At 41.7% G+C, this 19,079-nt stretch overlaps 1 protein-coding gene across 2 annotated transcripts in view; it reads right to left on the minus strand.

The window, feature by feature from the left end:
* The window catches only part of POLR1B (RNA polymerase I subunit B), a 34,081-nt gene that overhangs the window by 7,353 nt on the left and 7,649 nt on the right, over positions 1-19,079 (minus strand). The window contains exons 4-12 of one of the 2 annotated variants that reach the window (XM_077814220.1): positions 17,235-17,367; positions 15,679-15,815; positions 12,187-12,410; positions 9,930-10,101; positions 4,110-4,281; positions 2,916-3,197; positions 2,173-2,306; positions 1,530-1,700; positions 450-606 (exon numbers count right to left, since the gene is read on the minus strand). In XM_077814220.1, coding sequence (XP_077670346.1) covers positions 450-606; positions 1,530-1,700; positions 2,173-2,306; positions 2,916-3,197; positions 4,110-4,281; positions 9,930-10,101; positions 12,187-12,410; positions 15,679-15,815; positions 17,235-17,367 — 1,582 coding nt within the window. The remainder of the gene's footprint in view (positions 1-449; positions 607-1,529; positions 1,701-2,172; positions 2,307-2,915; positions 3,198-4,109; positions 4,282-9,929; positions 10,102-12,186; positions 12,411-15,678; positions 15,816-17,234; positions 17,368-19,079) is intronic. The other variant, XM_077814221.1, reaches the window with a different exon arrangement.

Consider the following 19,079-nt stretch of genomic DNA (forward strand, 5'->3'; position numbering starts at 1 on the left):
GAGGTCCTGTGCCTTTGACCATACTTTGAAACAGTAACTTCCCCTACCAAAAATTCACATTAGAGAAAGACTGCTCCAGAGAGCTCAGCACTGCACATGAGAAACAAGGACTCTTAAGCCCTTTCTCTTGAGCAGTAACTGAGCCTGACTGCTGGGGAAGTTTGTCATGGGGGAGGGAGGGGGGGCAGACACCTTTTCCTTTGAAAGGCTTGCAAGGGATACTGATGAGCCTACCAAGTCCCATGGGGTTGTGAGAGGAACCAACAGTCCCCTCTAAGGTTTGTTGGAGGTTCTCCCCTCCATGAGAATGGGATACAAAGGATCCCATGAGGATACAAAGGAAACAAAGGAAAGGGGAATGAAGGAGTCTTGGATCTGATTTTTTTCCTTCCTCTTGCATGTGGAAACTTGGGGCATTGTTTGATGGCAATATTTAGCACAGTACTTACCCATCTGGCATTGGTACATGTTTCTGGGACTCTGGTTGTGATCAGAGAACGGAATGAAGTTGGCCACCACACTCAGCATGCTATGAGGAAAGAGCTCCTGGTGAGTGGTCACGCCAGGCACAATTTCATCCTCAAGGACAGCAATGTTCATGAAGACCTGAGATAAGCAAAGTCCAATTTAATTACCAAACTGATCTTTTTAAGGGTAAATAAAGCTGTCTCCAATCACTTTCATTCGCTTACATAGCTCCAGCTGCTCTATTTGGTAACTTAGTGTATTAGTGTGTAAAGAGGACTATGCAAAAACCAAACATAACTATGGCTACTTCTACCCTGAGCTAGGGATGTGATTCTCAGCTTGCGTAGACATATTCACGCTAGTTCTCATCTGCGCTAGCGTACTACACACGGTAACATGGCTGCAGTACCACAACCAGCGGCAGCATGTGCTAGCAGCCCCAAGGACGTGCCCACAGGGTTCAGGTTCATTGTATTTGGGACGGCTAGCATGGTGCCGTCATTGCCACCAGAACGACCCCACTGTTGTAGCGTGAGCTGGGAGTCGTCACCTCATCACCCGTCACCCCCCCCCACCCCCAGTGTAGATGTAAACGACCCTTCTCATACACCACATTCCCAGCCCTGAGGAGGGGAAGTAAAACTGGGAAGGGGAACGTCACTCCAGCCTTTCCATGGTTTTAAGTCACTACGTAAGCATTCTTTCTGAAAGCTAAGTGTCATGCCAGAAGACAGGGTAGGTGACCACAAGGAAGTAATCCACACAAAAGCCTTCATTCAGGCACAGTTAATATTGAGAGCACATATCAGTAATTGAAGGGTAAAAACCCTTACAAGCACAAAGTGGTTATCAAAGTACACACCAGTAAAAAGCTAGAAAACTCTAAGGTCACCCAAGCAAACTTAATTGCCCCGTTGACAACATCAGCTTCCCACCTCCCCTTCATTGTTCCTTTCATAGATATTTTTGTAAGGTGTGTGTTATTTTTGGATCAAAGACTTTTCTCTAATGGCCACTGCTTTGTAATAAACAAACACGTTAGACAGACCCATGCACAGTACCTGTTCCAGAGTACCGATCAATTCTTCCTTTCCCAAGGCCAAATTTCTCACAGGTCGAACCATCCTGCAAGGGGTAGTAAAAATGAATAATCCTGGATACAGACTAGGTTTTCCTGTCATTGGAATAAGGACTACCTCAGTCCAGGCTGGAATTTTCTTTTCTTGCATTACCTGTTCTCACATATACAGAAAAAAAGCCAGTTAGAAAACTTGTAATAAATGAAGATTTTTTTGCATCCAATAGCCTATTTTCCCCTGCAAATGAAAATCTTAGTCACACAAGTAGCTACACAAATTCACTGTTTCATATATTTAAAAAAAAATATATTTGCATCAAAATCTCTACAAAACTGGAGAAAAACAATTGCATTTTAAATTGCTACGACCAACACACACCTTGATGCTGCAATGCTTTGGTGGCAATGCCTGATAAATAGGCATAAAATTAAATAAAAACATGATAAAATTCAAATAAAACCAAATGAATGGGTCAGACACAAAAATGAAGGGAGGAAACGTTTGGGAAGTGTTAAAAATTATTTCAGAATCTGAGGCAAGCCTCAAGGTGCACCACACTGCATATTGTCTAGCACAGTAGATTCAGACTGCTTCTTTTAAGTCACATCACATCAAACAAGGCAACCTTAAAGTGCCGGAGAGTATCTGCAATCCTAGGAGCCATATCTTTTTCTACCCAGCCCACTAACGAGCCATCCAGTGTAACTGGGTAACACTCTGCATAGGGTTGGCTTGGAGTCCCATCAACTGGAGTGACACCTGGGAAAGAACCAAGGAAGTCATTAATGCCGAAAGTAGTGATCCACACCAATCATTCTTCAGGATCTTAGAAACATTCTAGAGCAGCATATAGGAAATGCTTTACATTTTGCTTTGCCCACTACATATATTAAGAATCTAAATATCAAGTATACACTATTTTTCCATATGCTGCCTGAATTATATCCAGATTTAAAACAATAAAAAGTGGTCTGATGACCATAAGAAAATAAAACTCTTAGCTGAGTTCTTTTACTAAATAGTCATTGGTGACCTTATAAAGGCACAAATAATGATGCTTTTTGGAGACATTTCTATGCATTTATCTCTCTGTACACATGAACCTGCTCATTCTACAGCATGCAGCTTTTATTAGATCAGTACCCCCACGTAATTGTATTGATACTCAATCAACATTTTAAAAACGTCAGTGCTGTGTACGCGATACAGTATTTTTGGTCATTAACCAAAATGCAGGTTTAGCCACGTTGAAGTGTTTTTGTTTTAATGATAACCAGTGAAGACACGGATCTGCGGGGTCCTGCAGAGAACATCATCAGCTGTTTTCTCTGTAAGTTTTTCTAAAGTAATTAACTCAACGGAACCTACCTAAGGAGCAGAGCAAAGGTGGCAGGGACAAGGTGTAGGCTGACTTCGTCACTATTTCGCAGACAGTCGTAATATGGTTCATCAGCCCACAGGGCTCTCCGTCGGGGGTGTGCACAGGGCACAGGAAGCCCCAGGATTCTGGCAGCAGTTTGCGCACTGTGGTGGTTCTCATCTTGGCAAATGCAGCACCTCTGTGTACGCAGCGAAAATGGGACAGGTAACGAATAAAATTCAGCTTGTCTGCCACCACACACAGACCAGAATCTTGTAGCATACCCAGACCTTTAAAAAACAAAAGCCAGATTTAATGTGTGAGCTGATATTAATGAAGGACATTTGCAAAATACAATTCTATAAATCATCTTCATTAGACTCATGCATAGAATTCTAAAAGACTGACATCAAAGGAGAGATTCTCAGCTTATTAAGCTATATCTACATTTGAGGGGTTCAGTGGACTGGTAATGGGCTATACAGCCTTTACACTCAAGGTCACTGGATCAAATCCAGCTCAAATTGGTAGCAACCAAAAGTTACTCACACCTGTTCGGCGCTCTATGTGAAATGAGTTAACAGTCTCAAAGCTGACTGCAAAACTAAGTTTGTTCCATGAAAATTTTATCAATTTGTTTCCCTATTTTTCATTGAAGTTTCACTTCAGAAAATTTCCAGTCTATTGTAGGCTCAGCCCAGTCTCCAGTGGACATAAAACAGTATCATATTAGACATGATGTTTGTAGCCTCAGTGCACAAGCCAAAGATTGAATGGGCTCTGATGATAGAAACTACTGTACTTGGATAGTTTAACTCAGAGGGGAGGGAGTACAGAGAAGTAGCCAGCACTTCCATACACCATGCTGTGCCTTTTCCAGGAGAACGGACATTATTTTCAAAGCAATCAATGTGGCTTCTTTTAGCAATGCTAAATGTAAAGATATATAATCCTGTATCTGAATATAAATAATGTATATATTTTAATATACATATGATCCAAAGTCTGAGGAAAAATCTAATCCTTTTGTGAAAAAGCTTCTTGTTCATATGGAGCTTCATGAATTCAACTTGAGCAAATATTCAGTAGACAAAATGATACTTTAAGAGAAGAGACTTGAAAAATTTATATCTATCAGCACCTCTCTGTGGAGGGCTAAAATTGTATCGCAGGAATGGAATGAGGTGCAAGATAAAATTTACCTGTTTTAGAGCGCAGGTTACCAGTAGCAAGGAGATATTCAAATGGCCTTGTAACATCAATTCCCATGCTGAATAGCTTCATCATATTTTCTGAATTTATGGTTATATTGGTCTTTTGAGATCTTTTGTCCAAGGCTACTTTAACAGAAAGCAACCAAGCTTCCATCCTCTCCTAAGATTTAAAAACGAGACATGTTAAAACTGAGGACATGTATTGCTGGAGAATGTCAGTTTTGTTGATAGGTTTCAGAGTAGCAGCCATGTTAGTCTGTAACCGCAAAAAGAACAGGAGGACTTGTGGCACCTTAGAGACTAACCAATTTATTTGAGCATGAGCTTTCGTGAGCTACAGCTCACTTCATCGGATGCATTCAGTGGAAAATACAGTGGGGAGATTTATATACAGAAAGAACATGAAACAATGGGTGTTACCATACACACTGTAAAGAGAGTGGTCAGGTAAGGTGAGCTATTACCAGCGGGGGGGGGGAGAAAACCTTTTGTCGTGATAATCAAGGTGTGCCATTTCCAGCAGTTGACAAGAACATATGAGGAACTGCAGGCGTGGGGTGGGGGTGGGGTGTGTGTGTGGGGGGTAAACATGGGGAAATAGTTTTACTTTGTGTAATGACCCATCCACTCCCAGTCTTTATTCAAGCCTAAATTAATTGTATCCAGTTTGCAAATTAATTCCGATTCAGCAGTCTCTCGTCGGAGTCTGTTTTTGAAGTTTTTTTGTTGAAGAATTGCCACTTTTATGTCTGTAATCGAGTGACCAAAGAGATTGAAGTGTTCTCCAACTGGTTATTGAATGTTATAATTCTTGACATCTGATTTGTGTCCATTTATTCTTTTACATAGAGACTGTCCAGTTTGGCCAATGTACATGGCAGAGGGGCACTGCTGGCACATGATGGCATATATCACATTGGTAGATGCGCAGGTGAACGAGGCTCTGATAGTGTGGCTGATGTGATTAGGCCTGAGGAGGGAGTCTACATAGCCAGACAATCCTGCTAGGCAGCTCTCCAACACCACTTTCTACAAGCCATTACCCTCTGATCCCACTGAGGGTTACCAAAAGAAACTACAGCATTTGCTCAAGAAACTCCCTGAAAAAGCACGAGAACAAATCCACACAGACACACTCCTGGAACCCCAGTTCAATCTCTTTGGTCACTTTATTACAGACCTAAAAGTGGCAATTCTTCAACAAAAAAAATTCAAAAACAGACTCCAACGAGAGACTGCTGAATTGAAATTAATTTGTAAACTGGATACAATTAACTTAGGCTTGAATAAAGACTGGGAGTGGATGGGTCATTACACAAAGTAAATGTATTTCCCCATGTTTATCCCCCTCGCCCGCCCTCCTTGATTATCACTACAAAAGGCCCGCCCACTCTCCTGCTGGTAATAGCTCACCTTACCGGACCACTCTCGTTACAGTGTGTATGGTAACACCCATTGTTTCATGTTCTCTGTGTATATAAATCTCCCCACTGTATTTTCCACTGAATGCATCCGATGAAGTGAGCTGTAGCTCACAAAAGCTTATGCTCAAATAAATGTGTTAGTCTCTAAGGTGCCACAAGTCCTCCATTAGTTTTGTTGATGAAGCTGTTAGTCAGATCTCGTGCACAAATAAGTGTGGTGAAGCAGGATTTCAGGACAGAATTGAAGGTACAAAAGTCTGCAGGGTTTGATGGTACACTGTAACTGATTACTGAGAAATAACACTTTTTGGAAAGGAAGATGGTACATCTAAGAAGCCAGAGACTGAGCTTGAAGTGAAGGATGTCAGTATGCTCGTTGGATTGTCTCCAGGTGAACTCAGCAGCACAAGAGAACTCCTTGCCTAACCTAAAGAGTCTGAAAAGGCTCTTACCTGACTTCATTGCTGCCCTTGATAACTAAATGATTTATAGTAATGGAGGATTTTTCCCCACCCTGAACTGATTTACTCCTATTAAGTCTCCAAAAATTAATGCATTTTATTTTGACTTGATTTCCTTAATTACTGTTGATATTTTACTCCTATGCAGATAATCAAGATTCGTTTTTTATTTCTGAATCATCATTGCAAGAAGGGCATAAAAAATATGAAAAAAGAGTAAGTGAACCAACTGCTGTTTTAGGCAAATCTTGCTCCCAGATGACACCAGCCTGGTGACATACATCCAATTCCATCTCTGTTAATTTACATCTGTTATTCAACAGCACACATGAAGATTCTAAAATTACAATGACTAAATTTGCCAGAATGCTGTTGCTTCTTCACATACTTAATTGTTCCCTAAAATGCTCTGAGATCACATAAAAAGCACTACAGAAATAAAATACAAAGCTAGACTAATTTGAATCTTCAGTTTAACCAATTTTATGAATTATTGGTATCAACTGTGCTGGTAGATAGAGTGGGGCACTAAACCTGACATTAGAGCCACACGATGTGAGGTGTATTTTACTGATTGGAAAATCAAGGTGCAGAGATATTAAATGACAAATCAAGGTCACATAGGAAACCAGTGGCAAAACCAGAAATTGAGCCCAGATTTCCCAAGTCCCAGCACAATGCCTTAACCACAAGCCCATCCCTTCCTTGTCTTTTAAAAGAGACTAATGATCACAATTTGTGAAAATTTTACTCCTTGTCGTGATGCACTGTGTCGCTACTCCTTTCTGAACTAGCTCATTAACATTTAAACTGATAGTCTTTGTTTCAGAACGCAGACCAGTATTACAAATGCCTCAGTTCTAGCTTAGTCTTTTGGAGTACAGGGCTCTGAACAGACATAGCACAAAGGTCTCCTATACTAGGGGCTCTCAACCTTTCTCTTTCTGAGACCCCCGACCCCCCCCCCCCAACATGCTATAAAAATTCCATGGCCCGTCTGTGCCACAAAAACTGTTTTTCTGCATATAAAAGCCAGGGCCAGTGTTAGGTGGTAGCAAGCAGGCCCCACTCCACAGAGGGCCCCGTGAGGCTAAGTTGCTCAGGCTTTGGCTTCAGCCTCAGGTAGTGGGGCTTCGGCTTTCTGCCTTGGGCCCCAGCAAATCTAATCCTGGCCCTGCTTGGCCGACCCCCTGAAACTTGCTTGCGGGCTCCCAGGGGGCTCGGACCCCTGGTTGAGAACCACATCCTATACAAGAGAAAGGCACAAAATGAGTATTTGCAGCTACAGTTATTCTAATTTGCAATCCCCAGTGATTATTAGTGTTGAGCAAATGCACGCATAGCTTCTGCCATCTGCAACTCCTACAGTTGTGGTTACTGAAAGCACTTCAGCTCAGGCACCAATGGGCAGACCTGAAAAGAATGGCTTTCCTAGCACAAGCAAGGAATGAGCTTTGTTGTGCCCCCTGACTGTGCCTTCTTAGCACAAAGGCCCATGGCTAGCTAAGGGACAGGATGAGGACAGCAGCACAAAGTTACATGATGTCCAAAGAAGACTGGGGCCAAGTTCAGGTTAGTATATATGAGCCACAACAGCTTTCCTCCCTCATTTGCATTCAAGATTCATAAGCCAGGCAATGCACCATGTGACAGGCAGCAAACCAGAGCATCATGGAGATTTAAGGGACTAAACTGATCAATTAACAATGCCCCTCTGCCATGTACATTGGCTAAACCGGATAGACTCTATGCAAAAGAATAAATGGACACAAATCAGACGTTTAAGAATTGTAACATTCAAAAACCAGCCAGAGAAACACTTCAAACCTCCCTGGACACTCAATTACAGACCTAAAAGTCGCAATTATTCAACAAAAAAACTTCAAAAATAGACTCCAATGAGAAACAACAGAACTGGAATTAATCTGCAAACTGGACACTATTAAATTAGGCTTGAATAAAGACTGGGAGTGGATGAGTCATTACACTAACAAAACTATTTCCCCATTCTAATTTTCCCCCTACTGTTACTCACACCTTCTTGTCAACTGTTTGAAATGGGCCATCCTGATTATCACCACAAAAGTTTTTTTTCTCTTGCTGATAATAGCCCACCTTAATCGAATGGTCTGCTAAGAGTTGGTATGGCAACCCCCATTTTTTCATGTTCTCTGTGCATATATCTATCTATATCTTCCTACTGAATTTTCCCTGTATGCATCTGATGAAGTGGGCTTTAGCCCACGAAAGCTTATGCTCAAATAAATTTGTTAGTCTCTATGGTAGCACAAGTACTCCTTGTTCTTTCAACTTTATACCTAGACGCTACAAACAATGAAGGAATCAGTTTCTCCGAAAAGGTTATAAGGATCTTTCATAAAGCAAAGTGTTAGCCAATCTAAATAGAGGGGTTGTGACCAGCTCCCTCTATAATGGAAAAAAAGAACTAACATGGGGCAGTTGAATAAAAAGTTCTTCCTGATGCTTCACTACAACTGTATTGAGACCGTTTCCTCAGTAGGAACAAAGTTATCCTGCTTCTTTAAAGACTTCCCCACAGAGGGTTCTCACTCCTGGGTCAGGGTCCCTGAGCATGAAGCCAGCAGAACTCCCTCTATCAGAACCCCCTCTATGCCAAGACACTCACTCTTGTATTGCTGCCCATGCATTTCAAGCCAATTCCTTCTTTATCTAGTTTGGGGAAGGTGTTCCCTACAGATCAACCCAAAGTATATCCTCTCTGATATTTCTAACCCTTCCTTGCCAATCAAACTTAAAAAAAAAAACAAATAAAAATTTGTCTGTCTTGGACCTGGTGTCTTAATACTCTTGTCCCAAAATGCCATCCATTGGTGCTTTGGTCACTTGATTCAAACAGTATCGCAAAGCACTCTCCCAACATGTTCAGACATCACGGCACCCTTTGGTGCTTGCTTCCCAGAACTGGCAGCAGTTTGGGCCCCTGGTGCAGTCATTTGCTCTCCAATCATTCGGTGCACTTTACTGCAACCCTGACGCAAACTCTTCCTTGTTATCTTTGGTGCATTAGATCAGCTGCACTGTATCAACGCAGCCAAATACACTCTTAGCTGCTCCACCTCAGAGGACTTAACTCAGCACATCCTACTCAGTGTCCTATGATGCCTGGTGCCTCCATGCATCTTAGCATACTTAGGGGTTTCTGACCTTTCCTTTCTAGAGATGGTTTTGAAGAAGGATGAAGCAGGCTTGTGGACTTGTGGTAGAAAGATGTCCTGTACAAATGGTCATAGCCAAGGTCAGTGCTGCTTGAGTGTCTCATGTGATGTACATGGGTGTGAAACCTGCCTACAGATGTCTCCCTGAACACTTGGGAAATGAAGAACATACCTGCTGTCCTACAGCTAACACAAGGTTGGCCTGGAGTGACTCAAAAGTGAAATCCTCAGAGTGCAGGCCTGAGCTGGGGGTCTGCCAACAGCATTTGGCACAGGGGTCTGTCGACAGCATTCGGCACAGTGTTGACTGAGGGAGTGATGCCAGCTTTATACTGAGAAGCTGAGATGCTAATTCAGGAGTGAGAATCCTGTGTGTGGTGTGCTTAGTGGATAATACTTCGCTCTCGCTGTAGATGTTATAGTGCTCTAACAAACGAGGATGAGCAAAAAGCACCATCCCTATTCCACAGACAGGCTAGCAGGCACAGAAAGGTTAAGTGACATATCCAAGGTCACACAGCAAACCAGGGGCAGAGTCGGAAACACCATCTAGATCTTTTGAATCTCAATCCTAGGCATGATCCACCAGAGCCCAGCTGCCTCCTCACAAACTCCTCTTATACGAGCCATTCAAATACGCCACATGCTGGATTCAGATTTGCTCTCTTTTCTGTATATCTAGAGGTTCTCCTGCCACTCACAGCTTTAAACACTTTAAGGCATTACCTTTAAGAACATGAGGTAAAGCTGCCCTGGGGTAAGCACCTCCTGATTCATAAGGCTATCTGGATTCTCCTCCATGCACTCTTCTTTGGCAAAAGCAAACAGCTTCCGGGTCATCAGACAAAGCAAGTAGAACTTCTCAGTTTTGGTTTTCAAGTGTATACAGATGCACTGACTGTAGGAATAGGAAGAAAAAGGGCCAATTAACTCCATCTCTAACAGAATTTATGGTCCAAGCTCCCGCCTGAACAGCCCTTGACCAAACTCTTATTCACTAACTCAAAAGTTAAGCTGCATAACAGTTTCCCCCACACACGTCTGGCGGTTTTTCAAAAATTTCAACGCAGACCACGGCCTGAAAGGGTTGAGAGACATCCCTCTCATCATCCTTAGAGATGCAAATCTTCCAGAACATGACTGAGGCACATAAGCAGATGAGCCCGCACTGCTGCTCCCAGTACTGTGCCTGTTATTTGGATGAAGAGAGACTCCTGGAATGTTAATTCTACACCTTTTTAAGCACCAAATTGACTTAAAAGCACAAAATTATTTTGAGACAGATCCACATGAAGGCTAAATTTCGTACACGGATTTCACATAAAATGTGGTGCAATCATATATGTGCATCACTAACTCTGTTCCACAGAGAAATAGTAAACACAAAATGCACTCAGAATAAATGTTTTCAGTGCTACCGTAGCCATGCTGGTCCCAGGATAGGAGAGAGACAAGGTAGGAAAGGTTATATCTTTTACTTGATCAGCTTCTGTTGGTGAAGGGACACAGCTTTCGAACTTGTCCCTTCCAGCAACAGAAGCTGGTTCAATAAAAGGTATTACCTCACCTACTTTGTCTCCCTCTAAATAAATGGTAAATAGAAAATGTACTCACTAACACTCTGTTACTGCCATGCAACATCACAATCAAACCTCCTATCATGTCCCAGCAGAGCACTCGGTTATAAAATTTTGGTCTGAATACAGCTTAACATGGGCAAGACGAAGTACAGACTTCCTAAATTCCTGTCAAAGCAGATCAGCTACAAGCTTACTTTCCCAGAGGCAAGTGCCATGATTAGGTAGCACCTATCGCCCTTGCTTATCTTAGCATTGCCATGATTGTTTCCACTCTGTCCTCCCTTGTATTCAAGTGTTTATGACTCAACTATAAAGGTCCACTCTGGGCCAAAACTTGGCAGGAAAATTCTTTTTCAAAATATGCAAGTTATAATTACCAAAGCCCAATTGAATGAGGTGCACACCGTATCTAGTGCCTTCAGCTTCCTCCTGTCTCAACTCCCACTTCAACTGAAAACTCTTTCTGATGAACAAAATGTTCAGTTTAGTCCATATGGACGAAGAGCCCCAGGATATTTTGCAAGGAAAAAAATAGATAGTTTAACCTTGAAATTCCGATTCTTTGAAGATCATCATGAAGGATTCTTACTCCTGACTCGTCCTTCCAGATGACTCTGACTCTTAACATTTTTAACCCTTTGAGTCACCAGTAGGCTGGCTTGAGGTCTCTACCGCACTGACCATGCTCTAACTACAGGTATCTCAAGGACTCTGGAGCCTTCCAATCAGTTCCTTTCAAGGGCTAGCAGCAAGAGCTCCTCCACTCAAAACACCTGTATCATGAACCAGGGATTCCCTACTACCACTTCCTCCTTCCCCCCCACCCCTTAAAAATATTCAAAGTAAAAACTGGAATGGAATGCGGTGTCCTATGTTATTCCACGGAGGAAGCATTTATTTTCTCTCCTCTACCTAAAGATATACTGCCCAAAAACCTTTTAAGGTAAACTTCACTCACCCTGTTATGCTCAAGTGCAAAGGACTTCAAACAATGGGTTAAATGCCAAGCAGGCTGTGGTACAGTAGATTCAGAGTTAAGGCAGTGCTCACTGTTCAATTTCCTAACATCTATCTCTCAGTGTTGAGGATATTTAGATCTTTTATAAAACCCACTACAAAGCCATATGGCAAAATGCACGCAGGACCAAGTCTGCAGCTATCCTCCGAAATCATGCTCACATATTTGGTGGATATGTATTTGCAGACAGATTAAGGTAAATGCAAAGTTTCCAGAAACTAGCTGAAAACTGTCCCCATAATGTTATTCGGGGGTGGATGTCTCTCTAAATTTTTGTCCCTGAGTTTACTGAAAAGCTGGTCATGATACAGTAAGGTCAGACAGTGAAATGTGACTACGTCTGTAGTTCAATCATTTACTTATATATTGCTATATGAATACGTACTCTAAAAGGAATTCTGCAGCTTGCTCATTTGGGTACCACTCAGGAAGGTTGAGTTTCACTCGGAAGCATTTCCCAATGTAGTTAAGGACCTGCTTCTGTGTGGCACAGCCCTCCTCCATTACCATTCTCAGCATCTGAGAGATGCAGTTCTTATAGAAGGAGTTGTTTTCTCTTCCTTTGATCAACTCTTGAAAAATCTGGTAATCTGAGAAACCAGCTAATGCCTGGAGGAGAGAAAGGCACCAGATCAGAGAACAAAGAAAAACCAAGAGTAATAAATCACCATGTCTAATTAAATTATAGAATGGGACCAGGTCACTCCAGTCACTTATGCTGGTTTATGCTCTTCTGTCCTAATACCCTTCCCCTAAAATGAAAACAGTTTTCTGAGGTTCGACTAGCTGTGGAGAAAGACCCTGGGTATACACAATCTGATGATCACCACTAATACCCCTAATGAAGCCCCTGGAAAAGCAAAAGCTGGGTTAATACAGACAATGATGAATAAAAATAGTTTTTCTTCATTTAAATAAGATTTTTTATATTTTTATAGACTGACCTTGCTTACAATATAAATTTAATTCCCAATTTGTCTCAAATCACTAATTATTGACATTTAAGTAAATTGAAAATAAGTGGTTTTTATAATGGAATGGATGGCTTAAAAATTAGATTGATTTAGCTATGTTGCATAGGACTGTGAAAAATTTCACACCCTGTGCGACGTAGTTAGATTGACCTAATCCCTGAAGAGACGCAGCTAGATCAATGGAAGAATTCATCCACCGCGAGAGGTGCTTTAACTACACTGATGGAAAAAGCCCTTCCATTGCTGTAGGAAGCATCTAGAATATGGTGCTCTAGCAACATAATTGCAGTGCCATAGCTGGGCCGCTGTTGCAGCTGTAGTGTACCCTGAGTTCAGCCACAATGCTCAAGTTTGCAATCCCTAGATTTAAATCCAACATTCTAAACTGGGTAGTGATCGTATTTAAACAAAACAGCTCACACAGACTGAGGTTTTATAAATAGAAAAATCAGAAATAACTTTCACTTGTTTACTAAAACAAAAATAAAGCCTGTGAAGAAATGTAATTTGTCAAACCAAGCTGCCATTTCAACAAAGCATGTGCATGTCGTCTGACAATGGACACATCCTGGTGGGTTGATAAATCAAATACATCAACTAGATTACAAAAGCAGTCTGACATTACTACCAGAAAGAATGTGCTTTCTTTTCAGGAAAAGAAAGATGAAAATAATTAATTGAAGCCAAGTCTTTACTACTACCTATTTAAATCATTCTATTCTGTCCAGAGACAGATATTTTGAAAACTTTCACTGTCTTGCTTAGCAAAATTCATGCACTGTGCTTACTAAATTGTATTCTATAGTTATGAGCTTTTTTGAAAGTTCATTATCCAGTTGTTGCTTGCCTTCCGTAACTTGTGCTCTCTAAATGCACTCATTGCCTCTATAGAGGCACTGGGCTTATCCTCACTGCACCAGTTAGCTCGAGTCAGCACACTGGAGTTAGCCCAGCTCAAGTGAGAGCAACCACACTTCAAAACAACACTAGAGTTACACAGTTATTTGATTTGCAGCACAGAATGAATGGATTAGCTGCTGTTGAGTAGGGGTACCTTGTGCTGTTGCAATCCCACAGCATTATGAGCTCGAGCATCAGCATCCCTGTCCTTCAAACAGCCCGTCCACCCCAGTTAGCTTGAATTTAAAGCACCATTTAACTGAAGCTAAATATTTGTGGTCATGGAGGGGACTCTAGTTGCAGTAATGCTCAAGTTATAATTCAAGTTAACTGTGCTACGAAGACGCACTCACATGGTAGGAGTTGCACACCTGAGGCAGTGGTCATAGAACTGTTTAGATCGGTGTCAGTTGGGGGCCTGCGCATGTCCCTTGAACAGACTTCCACCTTTGGGCTGAGGACGTAACCACCCTTGGACCCTCTAACCGTCTCCTCTCTACCACAGTAAATGTGAAAAGGAGCTCGGCTCGGAAGCAGAAGGGAGCAAATGGGGCAGGGTGGTTCTGTGGAAGCAACATAACAAGAACTGGAGTTACGATAGTAACCCCCCCAGGTCTTCCTTCATGAATCTGCCTCCACAGAGCCCACTGTAGGAGAATAGCTAGCAGTGGCCTTGCTGTAGGGGTCAACTAAGGAACCCTGCTAGTTCAAGGCTGAAACGCCACCCTCCTGAACCCAGCATCTGAAGGTGCGGGCTGAGCTCAGGATAGCAGCACCACAGCGTTCCCTTGAGGCCATGTTACAGACAGACACCATGGCTGTTGCCATCCCCCTAGAGGGAATGAGCTCTAAGAGGTTCTGGAGCAGGGCTATAAGGTAATGTAGGCAAAATCAGGTTTGGATGCACAGTCGAATTCATTCGAAATGCCTTTGAGACAGGATGACAGGGCTTTGGACTTTTTGCCCAAAGTTCACCACCAGAAGATTTCCTAAGAAATTGGTCCTGTCTAAACAACAACTAGCAGCTCTCCAGTTCAACATGGGTAGCCTCCTCTTCCCCAAATGTCTCTGTAATCTAGGGAGGAGAACAGGCAGACACTTATCATGGACGACAGTGCATCAGTGTCTGTGTCTTTGAGATCCTCCTGGCAGCAAAGGTAACCACCAGGAAGGAAGACTTGGAAGACAGCAAAATCCCAAAGGCGCCAAGGACCCTTCTGTAAGATTGGTGAGCAACAGGACAGGTCATGGTAATAACTATTACACCTACGGAGGTTTACAGGATTGGGCCTTCATATTTTAAGCCCGATGGGGCAAAGGGCTGACTTCCTTTGTGTCCTGTACAACACTGCACACATTGGTGGTTTCACAATCACTTTAAAAAAAACCCTGTATTTTTGCAACCACTTCTAACATTGTTTATCCAGGAAAGTTCTGTACAGAAGCAGCATTTTGTTTTTATACTATTTTGCTTGATTTTCAATTGGGATGACATGACTTATCTGAGGAGAACAAAGATTCACGTGCTCCCAAAATCTTTCACTGGAAAATACTGCCAATAACTGGGATACGGACTGAAAACATTCTGCCAATATTGTGCTGGAGGATGTATTCTGCACAACAAGTTTTGTTTTAAAACAGTTTTATCCTTGAGTTCAGATGGAAAACTCCCCACCATTACCTTTTAGAAACATCTCATCAGTACTGTCTTATAGCAAAAAGCCAAGAAACTTTTATACAAAACCTTATTTCACCTTCTTCAGCTGTGTACACATTCTCATACTTCAGCCCTAAATATGATACTACCGACATAGGCAGGTCTGGCTTGGACTACAATCCTTGATAATCAAGATGACAAGTATCATTTAATGAAATACTTCATGTGGAATTAGTTATTGAGTAAGTCATTTTTCCAAGCAAGAAACAGGCTGCTACACTTTCCACAGCAATTCTTCAATCAACCTTCCATTCACCAGAAAACCTAAGACTAGATGATAGTTTACCTTCAGTGCAAATCCCAGTGGGAGGAAGAACAACTCTTTCTGAAAAATGAAGTTCAGCATCACTGTACCATTCTCCAGGTAGTGAAGGTTCATGTTTATAGCAGTGTGCTCATCCCTAACACAGTGCATCGATATACCTGCCAAAACGAACATAAGCAAAGATTCACTTCTACAACATAGAAACTATTGACTGCATTCTATCGGCACTACAAAACAAGCATTGTTCTCGATTGCTCCGGATACAGGTTAGATTTCCTTGGGTCGGGGCACTGTATGCTCAAAGGCGTCGTACTGAGACACCATGTCACACTTGTAGATAACTGCTTAGAAATTAATTAGAGGTCTCACTTCAGTTCCCACAGGATGGGTATTGAGATCACAGCTGGCCCGCTTGCTGGCAGTCTCAAGAGAGAGATCAAGGATTAATCAAAAACAGGGTCTGATTCGCCACTGCCTTCGGTCTGATTTGCAAGGTATTTCAGCATTAGTCATCCCACTGACTTCACGGGCTATTCACGATCTTAAAATTAAGCACGTGCTGAATCAGGTCATTACCTTTTACACTAGTGCAAAGTGGGTGCAAAATGCTATTGTTGTGATCTGATATCATTTTAGACTCACTGTACAGTGTACATGACTCTGCAATGTGTCAGGCAGTGGGGAATCAGGCCCATGGTGACTGAACTATTCTTTTATTACTAGATGTAGCAGCATGACAAAAGGAGTTCAGACACACTGGTGGGACAAATTAGGGAAACAAACGCAGATCCTGTACCACCATCCTTCTAGATCATATGGAACAAGGAGTGTATCTGTGTGTCTTACACAGCAGCTTCAAGCTCACTGTCAAAAACGTACCTGTTCTGTGAATAAATATAAACAATGCATTTTTAATGAGGCAGAACACAATGCACCGACAGGATTTTCATTAAAAACAGGGAGCGCTGATAGTGAGTTTTAATATAAGTAACAGGCAGGATTCAAAGGAGAGCCATTACCAATTATGACACTGAGCCTTACGATGGAGGTAGTGTAGATTCTATTTTAACTGTGGATAAATCTCTTTACTACCTTAACTTAGTGTAGGGAAAGGAAATTCAGTGTTGCCTACAGCATCAACAGACTTCTGTGGCTATTGGATTGATGGACTCAGGTTCGTTTCCATCACACCCTGCTCACAGTGTAAGATGGATCACCCAGAATCAGACAGAATACAATCCAGTATCACCTGATATTGATGGTTCAGATTACAACAGTCAAAAGCCATCAACCTTTCTTATGCCTTTTATAATGTAATTAGCCTTTTATTTTCACAAGCACTAAAATTCATCCAAATGTTAAAAGAATTGCTTTTTCCAGCACTGGGCTTCTCCCTTTTCAAAGAATTGAATTTCCCCTCATCTGAGCAGGCTGCCATGTTTATGGTATAGCACAAGTGCATGAACAAAACAGAAAGCAATAACTAAATACAATAAGTCACCTGCTCTTTTTCTTTTGTTTATTCTCAAACAACTGTCTTACTAAGGTGATGCCCCTAATGAAATCACTACACTTACCATACTCTGTGTAACCAGGGCCTCGACTTTTCCATTTGGGTCTTATCATTGCAATGGGGAAGTTTCGTCTAGGCATAATCAGCATTCTGATAACTTTTTCTATACCGTTAACTATAAAATAGCCTCCCATTTCCTGACAAGAGAAAAAAGTGCTTTAAAAATTAATACACCAGAGTTCAAAGATCTGAACGGAGTATCTATTATACAAGAAACAAAATGGAAGTGAGAAAAATTAGCTCTTACTGGACAATAAAATACACACCATCTTTTTTATATGTATGGAATACATGGCAAGTTGCATTGGCATGTGCTTGGGATGCATGCATTACTCACACAACAGGTAAGAGTGCATTACGGAGGTCATCCCAAACAAGTGCCAATAAACCTGCTATACTATTATACGCTCTGTATAATTCCATGCATTTTACAAAAATAACTATTTTAGTGGTGTTTAAAGGAGTTATTGGGACTATTTTTTGTATCCGTCCACGTGTAAAGCCAGGTGCACTAGTTACACTAAGTCCAACTGTAGAGGATGCAGAGAAAATGAGAAGACAAGACTGAAAACTAAAGAAACCTCTAAAATGACCTATAATAACTTTAGTATACATAGAAATATCACAACTTTAAAATATCATACCTTGGGCCCTTTCAGAACTACTAGCAAGTACTATCTACTAAGAAGCTCCCCTTTCCAAGAGTAAAGTTCCTGTTCTGAGTGATATAAAATATTGGATTTAAAACTTTTCACTGATCTGAATGTTCCCTCTCCCCACACGAGGTCTCTGCGTAGAAAACTGGGAGGAAGAAAAGCTCTATTCCACACTTGGAGAAAAGAACATGACTGTGTGTCCAACTGATTTTTTTAAAAATGGCAGCTCTTTGAAGCCATCTGAAATACTAGACAAAGCCTCGGGTGAGATGCATTAGTGTGCAAAGTACACGTAAAGTGGCCAAATACACATGATACATGCACATTTATTGCATGGCTTTGCAATTTAGCATGTGTGTGATGCTAACATCCAATACAAAAATTAATTCCAGAGAAAATTCTCTTCACCTTTACATGCTTGTTCAAATTACGAGTGTGCAATCAAAGTTAATTATAAAGATGCATGATACGTGGCTATGGGCCTGGCAATAAGAGAGTATCATTGTAGATTACACGGACTGAAAGCAGACTAATTGGTTATTTACTTTGTAAACTGAAAAGAAATTATTACACTTTTAATGAAAAATGATAGCACTATATGATTCTGTATCCACATATTCAACGTGTTATCAGACAGAGCAGATAAAAAAGCCAAAACAGCAAAAGTGAACCCAAAAGTAATGGAGAAGTAAAATCTATGGCTATGAAGGGGATATGTATCACGTCCAAAGAGCCGTACTGTAAGAGCCTCACCATCAGCCAGGAGGCCCAGTACCATGGCTTAGCAGTAGCTGGCAGCCGGGGGCAGAGTGTGCTCAAGCCTTAAATTCTAACACTGAGAACAGAAGCAGCCCTGCATGCCTCCAGAGGAGGGGAAGGATAGTTTTCCGGAGGCAGCTGCACATCTGGAAAGTAACATCTAGTACCAGTAATGGTCACTGCCTGCATGAACATGAGGTACCCCATGAGCTCTTACCTTCTCAAGGTGAGGGCTATAGGTATTCTGAAGGGCAAGTAACCTGAAGCCACCTCGAGAGCTGAGACTTATGACCCCAGAGAAACCACACAGAAGCTTTAAGAAAGGTGTAAACTCAGAAAATATGCCACATTGTGCTTCTGAATAGAGGTGCCAAATCCTTCAAGCTAATGTAAAACCCACCTCCCTTGTCACATCGTAAAGATGATATTCCTGT

Source organism: Eretmochelys imbricata, chromosome 3, assembly GCF_965152235.1.
Source record: "Eretmochelys imbricata isolate rEreImb1 chromosome 3, rEreImb1.hap1, whole genome shotgun sequence".
Classification (NCBI taxonomy): domain Eukaryota; kingdom Metazoa; phylum Chordata; order Testudines; family Cheloniidae; genus Eretmochelys; species Eretmochelys imbricata.